We start from the raw sequence: 15,787 nt of genomic DNA on the forward strand, positions 1-15,787 counted from the left end.
GTCACCGCCGTGTTGTTAAACGATAATAACAGCATCATTAGCATCAGTGCTCCAAGCTCTGAGAGAAGCAGACATTCATTCGCACTCAGTATGCAGAGAGGTGTCTCCTGGAGTCCATGACCTCACTCCCATGCAGCTCACTGGGAGCGTACAACCTCTATTTCTCCAAATGATAAAACCAGGAAAATTCAGAATAAAGTGAGGGAGCAGTCTGAGATATGACTTTATTCCCTGCAGACGGCTAAAAATAAGACTTAACGTGTTTCAAGCTGCAAGGCAGGAATGAGTTCCAGATTACAAAGACACTAAATACAATATAAACTATTAATAAAGAACAAAGTCTCAGATAACTTCAAGACTATGAGCTATGCCTATAAAGTTCAACAGTGTGGAGATGTTTGTCTTGATGCATGCTCAAACATCCAGGTGAGGAAATCCCAGAATGCTGATTCTGTTCATCTGAAAAAGGGTCAACTTTCTTTTCTCCTGAGAGCTAATAAGCTGCTTCTATATCTACGTAATCTATGGTCAATATGCAAACATATAGAAACATGGATCAAGCTTTTCTGGCTTCTCAGCCAACCAAAAAGCCGTCTGTTGGGTTTAAATGACTCGAACTGAGAGCTGATGAGTGAAAGTCACTTCAATTCAGCAGAAACATGACCAAACCACAAACCATGAAAGCCTCTCATATCATCCAAAAACAGCCTTTCTCTGATTGGCCCAGAGAGCAGCATAAAACATCATGTGATCTGGTCACCGTGGTTACCGCTGACTGTGAGCTCCAACACGTGGGCTGCAGCTGGAAGAGAAAACACTTGTAGCGTCCGCAGGGAATGAGACGGGTGTTCCCCAAAAAATCCAACACAGATGTGAATAGATGTGTGCGTTCAGGGAGGAAGCAAAGGTCTGTCAGAAAGGTCAGAGGTCGCTGTGTCAACTGTCACAGTGATCTCAAAGACTGACAGAGAGCCCAAAAAGTTGGACAGGACAGACGGATATATTTCCAATAAGGAACTAGGTTGCAGTACTCATATTATTTTATTCACACGTATACTGGTATTTATTAATTAATTAATTAATTTACATTCATTTAATTAGCTATAAAACAGGGATTTTTCAGAAATTTTCTAAATACTTTTATGTTATTTTATCTTTAAACATGAAAAAAAACTTTTCAGATAATTAATTTTTATATTTAATTTTTATTTTGTAAAAATTTTATTTTTAATTTTATCTTTTCTAAAACTGTAAAATTGTATTTTTTATCCAAAGATTTATTTTAAAATAAAAGGTTTATTTAAAATACTAATTTAAAAGTAGTGTTTTCAATGTTAACTTTGTGTATAACATAATATTTTGATTATAATTTACATTTTTTATCTTTATTGAAATAGTTGTATATAATTGTTTTAATATATTTAAAATGTTTATTTTGCATTTTTTTTCTGACATCTTATTAAGATTTACCTTTTTGGTGGATTTTATTTTTCATAAACATTTAATTTTTTTCTAGTAATCTTCTGAATACTCATATTCAGCACGATATATCATATCGTGCTGAACATTGTAAGGATAAATTCATGAAAATGCAGAAATGTTCCTTATTTAAATGTTTTCTTGCTCTGATGGATCAATTTAGACTCGTTATTATTGTCGCCACTTACATGCTGTCCCTTTAACTCCTCACAGTGACAAAAAAAGTGTATTTTTTCTTTTTCACCGTGTTATAGTCACCAACGCAGTAAAAAATAAAGTCGTCCACCTTCCTCTCTTAACTGTCTCACAAATCAGAGCACAAGCCAGCAGGGTCAGAGTTTCCAAGGTCAGAGGTCACTGCCACTGGCCCCACTAATGAGAAGCGGGTAAAATAAATGAAACGTACCTCATCAGGAGAGCAGAGCAGTGAAAGTTTCTTGAAGGAGTCCGACCATGAATAGTGGAAACTCCCTCAAGCACACCAAAAACACACACCCAGCCAGCTGCAGCAGCAGTGAGGTCATACGACTGCTCGACACACCCTCTCACAGCGTGTCTGTGAGTGTGCGTGCGACTGTGTGTGTGTGTGTGTTACCTTGTCGCTGTCTGCGGTGTTTTGTGACGTTCGGGAGGCGATGGAGACGGTGTCGGGTTGACTGCTGGCATCACCCAGACTGTCTGCGTCCTCGCTCGTCTCCCTGAAACAAACAAAAACATTCGGGTTGTGTTCTAGGGTTCAAAATACTCTCACAGGTCAAAAGTATGTGGACGCTACGTGCGATCTTTTAATCTAGTTTGTTTTCCTCGTCAGTCTGCGCTTCTTATTTCTTCTACTATAAGTCTGAAGCACTTTTTCCTTTATTGACTAAGACATCAACTATTTTCTTCCTCTTGGGTAGGAAAAGTCAGGAAATGATATAAAAGGTCTGTTAACATTTCTAAAAGCTTAAGAGGTTGTCCATAACTTTCCTGATTTATCCAACCAACAGCTCAAACCCAGGAGTAATAAAGGTTTCAGATTTAACTGGCTATGTTTAAAACGTTCGGTCACTTTTATGTATGGGCTCCTGTAATTTTAAAGTAATAAGGACATTCATAAACACAATTGGAAAAAACCTTTGACCCGATCCAACATGAGAAACTTATGAATATCCTTCATGAGCTGGGACTTCGTGGATGCCACATTCGATTGATTGGAAACCTGTAATGGTTTCAGAGACCAGGTGTACTCCAAGTGGAAGTAAACTTAAGTCTGACACAAACAGTTTTTATATATTAAGCACATAAATCTTAATAGCAGAAATAAAATAAGTGCTTTCTCACTGGAGTTTGGAGTTCAAATATTAGCAGCACTGAGAATTAGGGCTGTCGATATAACAGGTCAGGAGTCAGTATTACTGTTTAAAGGCCATCTGTGTGAGCTGACCTGCGGTTGATGCTGCGCTGTCGCCCCAGCGTGGGGTTGGGGGTCTTGGGGAGGGGGATGGGCTCCCTAAGTGCCCCCCGCAAGTGACCCCGCCTCTCCTGGATCACCTGCCGAATGCTACGAACCCACTCCTGCTTCAGCTCCAAAGATGATGCCTAAAAGTAAACAAAAAGAAGGATTATTCCTTAGATCGAACCATCACTGTATGAATGTTTACTCACTCATTCATTGACAGGAGCACACACCTTTAGGACTGTCTTGTTGTCTGAGGTTGGCGTTCGTCCAACCCACAGTGCAAACTTACAGGGGTCGCCCTCTATGTGCTCTGTTACACCGAGCTCAGAGGTCTGAGACAGAGACAAGAAGTAAGAGAAACTTTGTACAATATCTTCAGCCAAATTAGTTCCATTTGTACTTTTTTGATTTGAACGGAGCAAAGCTGGACGTTGTCCTTACCCTCAGCCTGCTCTTGTAGATGTATTTGGTCCGTCCAGATGAGTCTTTGATCTCCTTGCTGAAGATGAGTGACAACTCGAACAGGAAGAGGTGTCGGTCCCGCCCCTTTCTGATCAAAGACTTCGGCTCCCAAACCAGGAAGGAGTCCTGCAGCAGGAGCTCGCCCTGAACATCCAGACCATCCTCCACACCTGCAAGATACAAGACAGTGAGGAGCCTCCAAGACATTTCTGTCAAGTTTTGCTTTTAGTTTTAACCTTTTAAAGTTTATACATTACTTTACAAAAGTCTTGAGCGACTCCCCGTTGCTTTTTACTTACTAAAATGTGAAATAGGTGCAGTGATTTATTTGAACATGTCGAAACACACATGCAAATACAGCTTTTACTATTTTAACGAGCTTGAAAGTCAATATTTGGTGTGACCACCTTTATTCTCCAGCACAGACTGAACTCTCTTAGGCAGCTTTCTTGTCATTTCTTTAAGTCGTCTTCAGGAATAGGCTTCTTGAAGGACATTCAAAGCTCTTCTTTGGATGTTTCAGCCTTTCGTTCTGTTCTCTGTCAACATGATCCCACACTACTTCAATAATGTTGAAGTCCAGGCTCTGGGGAGGCCAATCTATTAATTAATTATTAATTAATTTCCTATCTGGGTCAGAATCTGATGGTATTTTCTGTGTTGATAATTTATCAATTTTAGCACTATCTCCAACACCACTGGCTCCAAACCATGACAGAGCCTCTACCGTGTTTTACAGATGACTGTAAACTGTTTTACCTCTTTGCTGCCAAACCGTGTTATCTTTTGGTGTTTTTCACAGATTCAGCTAAAGAAATGAGAGCAGATGTGGTTTTTTAACAAAGTGTTTAAAGACATAATTTAAAATTGGCTCTCTGCTAAGTTGTCACATGAGTTTGGTGCATTTTATGCTTGAATGATTCAAAGGTCACTGTTAAGTGTCTTAGCAAAGAAGAAATTCTTCTGAAAAGCCAGGTGAGACCTTCAGAAAGCCTGGAAAACTATTGATTAAGACCACTTAAAAATAACACAAGAAAGCTTCACTTCCTGGAAGCAGAATATAAAGAAATGAGGGGTGGCTCCTTGACAGTACTGTATGAAGTTCTTCATTAGATAACGACCGGAACAATTCATAATATGTCCTGACTTCATGTGAAAAATATTCTGTGTCACCTTCCAGCATGCTAACGTGCATAGCATCGTTTGCTCTCTTTGGGACGCTCAGCATCACATCCAGGCCTTCCTTTATCTCGCCTTTTCCCTCCTCACAGCACGCTAGCAGCTCCTGCATCACATTAACACATATACAGGTTCATCAGTGTTTTCCCTGGAAAATGAAGTGCTGAACTCTGTGAGAAATCTTCACAGTGATAAAAAGATGTTTGAGTTTTATATTATAATGGTTTGTGGGTGATTTTAATATTTTTTAAAAAGCTGCAAAGGAAGTTGTATAAAAGAGTAGCGCATTTCTCCATGTTTAAAATATATGATTGCAGATATTTTAGAGAATTAAGCCCAAACCTGCCCCCCAAAAAAGCCAGATATTCCCACAAACCTGCCAAAAAACAAAGAGCATGTTGCCATAAATACGCTAAGAAATAAACAAAATATCTCCTTATAACTGCCAAAAAACAAACAAACAACCAAGATGTCCTCATATGCCTGCCAGAAACAGTCATATGTCCCAATAAAGGCACCAAAAACAGGCCAAATATCCCCAGAAACCCGCCAGCAAGATGTTCTCCAAAGCTCACCAAAAAACAAGCAAGATGTTGCCATAAACCCACCAAACAAACAAGCCAAATATCTCAATAAACCTGTTCAAAAAGAAAAACACAATGTCCCCATAATCCCCCCCCCCCCTCCCCCCCCCCAAACACACACACACACACACTGAGACAATTAGAGGTCAAGTGAGGAGTCATTTCCTCATAGACTTCCATAGAATCAGCCTTAGTTTTACAACAGAAGTCACCTCCCTCATGGCCATCAGCAAAAAATAGGGCAACCCTGCAGAAGCTTCACTTTGTATATTTCTTCACTGCTCTGGTTTGAAGTATTAAAGAGTTTGAAAAACAGTTAAAACATCACCCTGAACAGACAAAGTGGCAACATAAAGAAATGAAGCTCAGTCTAAAGGGGGTTACGTGTTCGGCACCTTCAGCCTCCTGCTGCTGCTGAGTTACAACAAAGTTTTCAAACTGACACGAAGCGCTTTTCATTCATTATTCCAGGCACACACGCTGTGTCCTCTGGGCTCCATATAAAGTATTCGGGATTGAAAGCTGTGCTCAGAAAAAATCCTCTGAGGCGCCGTGTTTTCCAAACAGCCAGAGGGATGAAACATTTCCGAGGCTTCCTCTAAATTTAACAGCCTTCTAAACAAAAACAGTTTGGAGCTCTGTGGGAAACACTTCGTTCTCGTGTGTTTTGAATGTGGGGGAAACGTAAAAGAAATTCAGGGCGTACCTTGAGCAGCAGCTGGTATTTGGTGATCCTCTGAACAGGCTTGATGAGAGCCGAAGAGATGGAGTTTGCTAGACCGTGTCTTCTCTGGACCTCCTGTACACACAAAATAAAATGTTAGAGATCATATAAAAGATCATTAATCAAGCTTTAAAGCAGTCCAATAAAATTCAAACCACATTTGTTGGTGACTCACACTTTGTTTTATGGTCCCATAAGCTCTTTTTTATCTTCTTGGTTATGTTTCCTATGGTTGCACTTATTTTTATTTATTTCTCTTATATTAGTATTACAGGGGAAACTGAACCAAGTAAATAGTAAACTGTACTGTAAACTCAAGAACTGATGTTTTGGGAGCTTGAAAAGTGGATTTGTTAAATTCCAAACACATCATGAAATAGCACAAACTTGGCCTATTTTTGCAGTTTTCTTTGGACCACAGTTAGCCTTGACTGGTGACCAGTTCAAGGTGAGTCTGGTTGTCTCAGTTCAACCACAGGTCCATGTTATTTGGGCCAGAAGTCACATGTGTTGTGGCATTTGGACGATAGATGGCTAAAAAACATTTAGCAGTGCTGTAATTTAGCCACAAATAGCCCAATGTGTATGCTATCTGTGATTTAAACATGGTTTCTAACAGTGTGTTACAGATGTGGCCTATGTTCATCCATCAATATCAGAATAAAGAACCAGACAAAAGTTGTAATGCTGTTTTATTTGTTCAACTCTTACAGTTTACAGTAGGCTAGATCACTCAAAGATGCTGAGGTTGATGACTTTTGTGGTGGAAACCCAGATATGCTAAACCAAATTTCCAGTTCCTTGTTTATTCGTTACTTAATTTAAGCCTCTAATTAGTCACTGGAGACTGGATGTCCATAAACTGAATTCATGTCAGGCTGTCGAGATGGTTCTCTGGATGGTGAAAATCTTGGATAATTTGCGTGTCCTTCCATCTGTGTTAATCTATTAACTTCCACCAGCTTGCTGGTGAACATTTTAGCAGTAGTGCTGGGTTGTGTTTTAGAAACATGCTCGAAGGTGTTAAATGTCAAATCAAGTCTCTTACAGGCATTTTGGCCTTGGAGTTCTTCTATTGTAAGATTTCCATTCAGCAAGAAGGAATTCTTCATAAAGAAGGGTAGATGTGAAACTAACTCTAAAGACACCGCCTGGATAATATTAGGAGGTTAACAAATGCTTTTACCAACATTTTTCCAAGATCTTTTTCTGTGATCCGACTTTTCACGGGAAACTGTATCTAGGGAAATCTAGACCATTTAGCTTTTCTTCTTTCTGTTGGCTCAGTGTCTAAACCTCATAGTCAAACATGGTGACTGACTGATGGAGTGTACTTCTGGTGTGATGGAACTAATCTCTGGGTTGGTTGATACTTTGTTTTGTCTCTTGGGGAACGGTAATGACAAAACTGCTAGAATCACAGATATCTGAATGTTGGGCTCTAAATGAGACAACTGATCCCAGGTAGATCTTATTTTTTTCCACAGTGAATTGAGGGACCTTGGTTTCGCCAGCTTAGTTTACATTTCTGTGGCATTAGGTGTCACATTCACAAATTTCCAACCTCAAAGTTTCAAAGTCTGCTGAAGAAGATGAAGCTGCCAGGTTTTGCTTGACATGAGTCCAGAAAACACAGGAAAGCCGTAAACATAGCTGTGTTTTAGTGAAATCCAAACTTTCATTGATGAAACTCTTATATATTTAAAAAATAATATTTGGAATGAAGATAAATAAAGTGCTACCCAACTAAACTACTGGCTAATATTAAGTTGTTAAGTTGATGTTTGTGGTGTTTGAAAAAGACCTCAAAGAACGCCACGCCATGTTGTTGGATGAGTAAACTGGAGTCTGGTTTGTTCCTGCAGTACGTCACGTACATGTGGAACTTATCAGCCTGATAGGGAAATAAACACAGATTAATCATTAGCTCTGTAGGTTTAAAATAAATAATCAACCTGACATCTAAAAAAAAAGAATTATACCCAGGTGACAAAGCAGTGTCCAACATCCTCAGGAAGCTGTTCATAGTTTTCCAGCTCCTTCAGGAAAATACTGCAAAAACACAGAGAAAATATTAATTTTCTCTAAATGCATTTTAATATTCTTTTAATCACAGTTATGGACCTATGATATCTAAACATGTAGTTTGGAGATGTTTAAAACTCATAGATGTCCTGGATGTTTCCTAATGTAATACATCCATTAGAATATTGCAGTGTTATCGCACATTTAGCAGGATATTTAGTGGTACCTGTTGTGGAACTCGTAGATATCCTGGATGTTTCCAAACACAATATCGTCCTTGTTTACAAGGCCAGGCGGGACGTCCTCTGAGCCGCTCGTCATCTCCCACAGGTATGTCTGCAGCAGGTAATCGTATTAACAGCAGAAAGTACAATTTAGTATTATGTAGTACTGTGTTGCGTCACATCCAGTAATCAGAACCCACGAATTCTGAAAATATACCTCAATACACTCCTGCAGATCTCTGACATAGACTCTTTCTGTCTGAAGGAGCTCAGCCATGATGTACCTGAGGACACACACAGGTGTTATCAGAGTACTGCAGTAGTACTGCTACCAGTAATATCTATACTAATATCAGTAATATCAGAGTACTCACTCTTTCTTGCGGGCGGAACGTCTCTTCTCATCACTGACTTGGTGGCTCGGATCGGACAGGTTGACTTCGGGGTCGGAGTCTGACAGACTGTTGGGGATCAGCTCGAGCTCCAAGTCCTTATTATCCTGAGAGGAAAACTATACAAAGTAAACTCACTAAAACACACATACATTTATATTTATTTTTAATATACATTTTCTAAATCTGAATAATCATAGAAGTACAGCAACAGATCTGCCTTCTAATTTCACACATTTGCAGCTTGTATGTTGCTAATAATTCAAAAAGCTGCATTTGTATCATATAGTCCTTCAAATTATTCAATCATAACCTGTTTTACATGGAAATAAACTTTAAATGCAAAGGTTCACACATAAGTAAATGTTGATGTGTTTATTGCAAAAACACTAAGAATCACATCTCACTCACTCACATGTTTTCGCTTTCAAATGTGGAGAGTTCCTGCTCCACAGTCAGTACTTGTGTCGTTTACCTGCGAGCAGCCTCCCAGTGCCGTCTCCAGCAGGTGCCGGTACTGCCCCATCCTGACGGTGAAGTCCCGGTAGCGTTTGTCAACCGTAGAAACACAACGACGGAGCTCAGTGCGGTGGGCGTGGCCTTTAGCCAGCATGCTCTCGGCCAGCTGTATTAGCAGGTGAACCTTTTCCTGCGTATGCTGACAGAAACAAGGTCATAGTTTAGTTAAATTCAACCTCACAACAACATGTGGCTTGCTAGCACTTTTCCTGATTTTAATCATATTCAGGACACAAAATGGAGCTGGGAAATACTTTAATATCCATAAAAATGGTTTGATTTTCTGAATTTTGTTGGGTTGTTCTACATCTCTCGTGGTCTCTTTGTAGATGTTCAGTATCTCCTTGATCACAATACGTCTCTTAGCGTTTGTTTTGCATCTCATAATGGCCTTTTGTTTCTCTTTAAGGGATTTTCTGGCATCTTTCTCTGTGCACAAACAATCAACACTGAAGAGTAAAGTGCTCACCTATTAAGACTTAGTCTGCATTATGAGAGCATATGGTTTCTTTGACTGACAGGTGGACTGGTACACAGATGGCCTTAGTTCATAGCTGTTTGCTGCTCTGCTTTTGTGAGTATCAAACAAAATATTAACAGTCTTTTCAAACAGATGCTTTGGCTAGAGGGTCATTGGCCCCTCAGCGTGTGCATCATAAGGCTGCTGAGCAATCCAAACATGAGCTCAGACTACATTAACTAATTAATTATCTTACTAGGAAGTACTGTTCATAGAAAGTGATAAAATATGATATACATTTCAATAAACTATGGAAAAAAACACACCTTGGCAGAAATGCAGAACTCCCTGTGTTGGATCTGCAGTTCTTGCGTCTCAGCCACTGTCGCCCCAGGTGATGTGTGTGTGGCCAGGTAGTGGTCCCCTGACTGTTGTAGCCAATCCAGAGCCTACAACAAAAGGACACATTAGACAGATGTCCGTTAATAACTCAAAGTCAGCATTTCCAAAATATGATGCGAACACCCAGAGAGTATGCGAGACTTTTCATGCAACACAATTACTGTGTTAACTGATTAGTATTTTGACCTACTCAACAGAAAACTGAAAAATTTATCATGCTGGACAAAACAACAGCACAATGTTTCAAATGACAAAATATTTAATTTACTATCATGTAAGATTGAAAAAGGAAGCAACTTTGTATGCTTGAGAATCCAAGTTGTTTGATACAGTAGCTTGTCTGTTGGAACAGACCACATGAGCCAGCTGTCAGTGGTCATAATGTTATGTTACACCCGATCAGTGTATATGATTTGCTGATTTTGTTGTTAATGAGCATGAATAACAGTGCTAATAATTTAGCAGACCGCATCTACCTGCTGAGCGTGACTCTGGAACATCAGATACTGCTGGCATTGATCCAGTCTACGTTTCTTTAAAGTCCAGAAATGAAGAACTCTGTTTTCTCTCTGGAGGAGCTCACTGAGGATACCTGAGTGCACAGACACATCTGGGTAAGTCAAATTACCACTATAGTTTGCCATTAAGTGTGGTGTTCCTCAAGAAGTGATCCCAGCTCCACTGTAATTCTGTATTTACACCAACAAATGCTTGAATATTTCTCATGTATATATTTTTGTTCACCTTTGACCTGTTGCTCGGGCACCCTGGAGTGCCCAGTGACCTCTGCAACCCCTGTTACCCCGGAGACGGTGACACTGTGGCCAGAGATGGTCGCCATGGTGACACTGTTACGGTGAATGTACTTGAGGAAAACTTCGGCGTTCCGTCTGGCCAGAGTGCAGGCCTGTCGATGACCAACACCACAGACATTATGAGAAAAAGACATGGCACTCGAATAAGCCCGAATATATCTATGATCGATCATTACTGCCGACAGTTTCAGCATTGTGGGAGGCTTGGCTCACTCCATCCAAAATCAAACTTTATTACCAGGTTTAGTAAAGTTTAACTTGCCATTTTCTCCACAAGCACTTACAAATAATTGCTCAAATAGTTACCAAGATGCATGCCAAGTAGAAAGACTTGATTAGGGAAGTACTTTGATAACACTTGTACGATTGGCCCAGATCGTACAACTTTCATAAATGCTCTGGTCAAAATAAACAAACTCATGCTGGATGTTTTGGGACTGCTAAATTTAATACAATGAGAACTTTCCATGACCATTGAACAAGAAAACTGTTCAAAATAAATAAATGTATTCAACTTTATTCAAGTATCCTATTAATAGGATATGTCACTAAAGCCTGACCATGACCGATTACAGCAGCTGATTGGACTCGTTTTCAGCGTAAAATATTAGCAATGCTCAGCTTCTATTTTGGAGTTTGTGGTGGTTTTCCAGAGCTCCTCACCTTCAGAAACGCCTCCTTCTGTTCCATGTGTTTGCTGATGAGTGGCACCAGTTGCTCTGGCTGTCTTTCTCCTCCTGCACACCAGTCCTCCTCCCTGCGGTACTCCTGCTCCAGACTCTCCAGGACACCACACACCTGGAAACAGGCAGGTACACACTTGAAAAAACACAGTATACTACGAATTTCCGGCTGACTGTAGTTTAAATTTTAAATATTTGCACAACCTAAAAAGTAAGTTTGTAAAAACAATGTGTTCTATAGTTAAAGTATTACAATTATTTTTCATTTAAGATAATTATAATATATTACGAGTTTGCTAACCACTCAGTTAAGTGCTTGGCACCGTTTATTTATCAGACGCAGTTACAGTCTCTCGTTACCTGCTGTGACGTCCTGTAGAAGGCAGCAGATGCGTTAACTAATTTAAGTCTGTCTTCAATCCTCAGCATCAGAGTCTGCCAGTGTAGCGCCACCGTCTGGGCACAAGACCTCACTGCATCTGGGTCATAATGACCTGACCTAAGGAGGAAAGCGCAGATGTCAGTTGTTAAACAGACTAATGGCTGGCCTTCCTGAAGAAATGTAACATTTTCATCATTTAACGTTAAATAATGAAAATGAATATTATAAAAATGATTCTTTTACAGTTTGGGAAATGTGAGCTCTCTCTAACACAGAACACCAGAAGGTGACAGATGATCAAAGCTTTTGCTTTGATTGATTCATTTCCGGAAATATTGTGAAGTATAATATAATTTTATGAATTACAATAACAGTTAGCAGTACATACATGGGGTTATGTAACTTTTTCATCTGCCGTCCATGACCTTCCATCTATCCACTGCTCCTCAACCCCTCATGAACTCGTTTGTCATTATAATGTCAACCTTCATAACCTTCTTAACATATTTGCTCCCCTTAAACATCGAACTGTCTCATTTTCCCGTTCAGCTCCATGGTTTACCTCCGACCTGCGTCACCTTAAAGCTAAAGGACGCCAACTCGAACGTCTATTCAAGAAAACCGGACTTACTGTACATAAAGAAATGCACAATGATCATGTTTTGTTCTATAAGGACTGCATTGCCTCAGCCAAATCTGCTTACTACTCTGGTTTAATTAGTTCTAATGAAGGTAACTCCAGGTCCCTCTATTCATTGTTCAGTAAAATTACAAAACCTCCAGACACATTCCCCTCCCAGATGTATTCTGTTGATTTTTGCAATTCTCTTATCTCTTTTTTCACTTGTAAAATCTCAGACATTCACCGTCAACTTAACTCTTTAGGAGCTCCTGACTCTGAAGTAGACTTCCTGGTTACCCCACTGTCTTCCTGTCAGCTATTTTCAAGCTTTACTCTTCCCTCCATAACTGATGTATCTAATCTCATTAAAAAAATCTAAGCCATCCACCTGTCAACTTGACCCTCTCCCTACTGTGTTAGTTAAAGCCTGTCTTCCCTCTTTAGCACCTCTCATAACCAATATTATTCATTCCTCCCTGAACACTGGGATTGTTCCTGAAGCACTGAAAAAGGCTTCTGTTATTCCAACTCTCAAAAAGCCTGGTGCAGACCCCAATAACTTTGATAATCTTCGCCCTATATCAAATCTCCCCTTTATTTCAAAAATTCTTGAAAAAGTTGTCGCCGCCCAGCTTCATTCACATCTCAATGACCATAATCTCTATGAACAATTTCAATCTGGTTTCTGCCCCAATCATAGCACAGAAACTGCTCTGTTAAGGATTACCAATGACCTTCTGATGGCAGCTGATTCTGGTCTCCTATCCATTCTCATCCTTCTTGATCTTAGTGCGGCGTTTGATACCATTTCTCACAATATTCTCCTGAACCGGTTAGCTTCCATTGGTATTAGTCATACCCCACTTACCTGGTTTACCTCCTATCTCTCAGACCGCACTCAGTTTATCCAACCTAAATCCCATTCTTCAGCTCTCTATCCTGTTTCTGCTGGTGTGCCCCAGGGTTCAGTATTGGGGCCTCTTTTATTCATTATTTATATGCTTCCTCTTGGTTATATATTCCGAAAATATAATATAAATTTTCACTGTTATGCCGATGACACCCAGCTCTACCTTTCTTCTAAACCCAATTCATCCCTCCCACCTACCTCCCTCTCAGACTGTCTTATTGAGATTAGATCCTGGTTCTCCTCCAATTTCCTCAAACTTAACAGAAATAAAACTGAAGTTTTACTTGTTGGTACACCATCTGTCTTAACCAAATCCCACAGCTTTTCCATTAACGTTGAAAATTCTCCCACCCTTCCCTCCCCTCAGGTTAAGAGTTTGGGTGTCATACTTGATAATACTCTTTCATTCCAGTCTCACATTAATTACATAACACGGTCTGCTTACTTCCATTTACGTAATATTCACCGACTCCGTCCCTTCCTTACTCCCCATGCTGCTGCCATCCTTGTCCATAGTCTTATTACATCCCGTATTGATTACTGTAATTCCCTCCTATTTGGTCTACCTAAAAGGTCCCTTCATAAACTCCAACTTCTTCAAAATTCTGCAGCTCGGGTCATAACTTGCACTCCGTTAAGTGCTCATATTACCCCAGTTCTTCAGCAGCTTCACTGGTTGCCCATAGAAGCCAGGATAAATTTTAAAATCTTACTTCTTGCATACAAGTGTATCCATAAATCTGCTCCTTCATATTTGTGTGACCTGCTCCATATCACCACTGTTTCCCGCACTCTCAGATCATCATCTGCTATTCATCTTACTGCTCCGTCCTCACACCTTATCACTATGGGGAACAGAGCTTTCAGTCGCTCTGCTCCTCGGCTCTGGAACTCTCTTCCTCCTGCACTAAGAAATATTGACTCCCTCTCCGTATTTAAGACACAGCTCAAAACACATCTGTTTAAACTGGCTTACTCGCTTTAATGCTGATTTTATCTGTTGTCACGCTCTGTTTTGTAATTTTAACTTATTTTATGTATTTTATGACTATTGTTCCTTTTATTAATTGTGTTTTTTGTAAGGTGACCTTGGGTTTCTGAAAGGCGCCCTCAAATAAAATGTATTATTATTATTATTATTTGTACAAAGGGTTACTATGTACTTGATAAAGCATTGCTATGTCTGTATTTAAGACTTTATAAAAATGTTTTTAAGCCAGATTTTACTGGAAATTAATGAGACCAGTGGTTAATAATTTGATATTTGCAGCTAATTAGCATTAATAATAATAGATTAACTAACCTGACCAAGAGCTCTGCTCTCTGCTGCAGAGCCAGGGCCACCTGGTGGGTCCTCTGCAGGGAGTCAGCATGAAGGAGAGACTGGAGAAAAAGACAAGGCACAGCACATTCACTTCATTTCCGTTAATCCGTCGGGAGGACTTTGTGTGTGAGAGTCCCTGTTGTTGTGGTAACCTCTAAAGCTGACTGCTGTGATGGACTGCAAACACATCAGACTCATCCTCTGCATGAGGGCAGGGTCATTTATTCGCTGTCATGCAGGGTTTCCCACAGGAATCCATTTAGCTGAGCTGGTAAGCTGCTCAGATTTTGATGCATTTCATGTTGTGATAACCTGAAGTCTGAAGAACAGTCACACATATTTACATCTATACATCTATATGTAAATTACTCAGAAAGGGCAATGTTATGGTAAGGCTATAAATACTTTCTTCTTAAAATACTGAACAGATATTTTTTTAGTGTTTGTTACTGTCTTGTGTTTTTTTTTAGAAAAACTGTTAAGAGATGTTTCTATATTTTTTTCTATAGAGTGGAGAAAATCCATATTTATATGCTGTTTAGAAACCTGATATCTTAGCATAGTTTTGATGTAGAAGCCATTTAATAATTCTCCTTTTTATTACTTCTTCTAATTGGAGTGTACAGTTTGCATTGTGTGTGCAATAACCTCTATGGCCTGTTGGAGGCGCTCATGCTCCCTTTGCAGTTGCTCAGCTTCAGACAAACAGCTGGAATTCAACATGCAGGAAGATAACATGACCTCCCCCTCAGAGATCCAACCCAGCACCTGAGACAGATACACAGGGACGGATACAGGTCAGCATCATCACCTTTAGTCCCCACTTGGCAGCTGGCACATGTTCATCTGTGTGTGTTACCTGTTTAACCTGGCTCTGCAGGTGTCTCAGCTGCAGATTCTGTTCCAGATGTGTGTGTATGAGATCTGCAATCTGCTGCAGCTCCTTCTGTTTGTCCTGCAGGAGGTGCTGCAGCTCCTCCACCTGAGAGGAGATTCCTCCTTCTGCCTCGGACAGCTCGATACCTGACACACACACACACACATACATAGAGATACACATTTTAGACCTAGACGGCGTTTTGGCTGCTAACATCCCCACAAGTACATTAAGACAGCTGTTTGTGTATATCTCTGTTCATATGTGTATGGATGCATGAACC

General features: G+C 40.0%; 1 protein-coding gene across 4 annotated transcripts in view; it reads right to left on the bottom strand.

Annotated features, from left to right (window-relative positions):
- The window catches only part of LOC101486742 (kalirin), a 59,354-nt gene that overhangs the window by 22,530 nt on the left and 21,037 nt on the right, over nucleotides 1-15,787 (bottom strand). For 3 of the 4 annotated variants that reach the window (XM_023152855.3, XM_004565612.3, XM_023152856.3), the window contains exons 20-39: nucleotides 15,487-15,650; nucleotides 15,276-15,395; nucleotides 14,607-14,686; nucleotides 11,750-11,888; nucleotides 11,370-11,504; nucleotides 10,636-10,798; nucleotides 10,368-10,483; nucleotides 9,816-9,938; nucleotides 8,986-9,168; nucleotides 8,493-8,629; nucleotides 8,336-8,402; nucleotides 8,121-8,230; nucleotides 7,852-7,921; nucleotides 7,674-7,763; nucleotides 5,852-5,944; nucleotides 4,556-4,667; nucleotides 3,362-3,552; nucleotides 3,151-3,252; nucleotides 2,906-3,060; nucleotides 2,075-2,177 (exon numbers count right to left, since the gene is read on the bottom strand). In XM_023152855.3, the coding sequence (XP_023008623.1) occupies nucleotides 2,075-2,177; nucleotides 2,906-3,060; nucleotides 3,151-3,252; nucleotides 3,362-3,552; nucleotides 4,556-4,667; nucleotides 5,852-5,944; nucleotides 7,674-7,763; nucleotides 7,852-7,921; nucleotides 8,121-8,230; nucleotides 8,336-8,402; nucleotides 8,493-8,629; nucleotides 8,986-9,168; nucleotides 9,816-9,938; nucleotides 10,368-10,483; nucleotides 10,636-10,798; nucleotides 11,370-11,504; nucleotides 11,750-11,888; nucleotides 14,607-14,686; nucleotides 15,276-15,395; nucleotides 15,487-15,650 (2,453 nt within the window). The remainder of the gene's footprint in view (nucleotides 1-2,074; nucleotides 2,178-2,905; nucleotides 3,061-3,150; nucleotides 3,253-3,361; nucleotides 3,553-4,555; nucleotides 4,668-5,851; nucleotides 5,945-7,673; nucleotides 7,764-7,851; nucleotides 7,922-8,120; nucleotides 8,231-8,335; nucleotides 8,403-8,492; nucleotides 8,630-8,985; nucleotides 9,169-9,815; nucleotides 9,939-10,367; nucleotides 10,484-10,635; nucleotides 10,799-11,369; nucleotides 11,505-11,749; nucleotides 11,889-14,606; nucleotides 14,687-15,275; nucleotides 15,396-15,486; nucleotides 15,651-15,787) is intronic. The other variant, XM_004565613.3, reaches the window with a different exon arrangement.

Source organism: Maylandia zebra, linkage group LG23, assembly GCF_041146795.1.
Source record: "Maylandia zebra isolate NMK-2024a linkage group LG23, Mzebra_GT3a, whole genome shotgun sequence".
Lineage (NCBI taxonomy): Eukaryota > Metazoa > Chordata > Actinopteri > Cichliformes > Cichlidae > Maylandia > Maylandia zebra.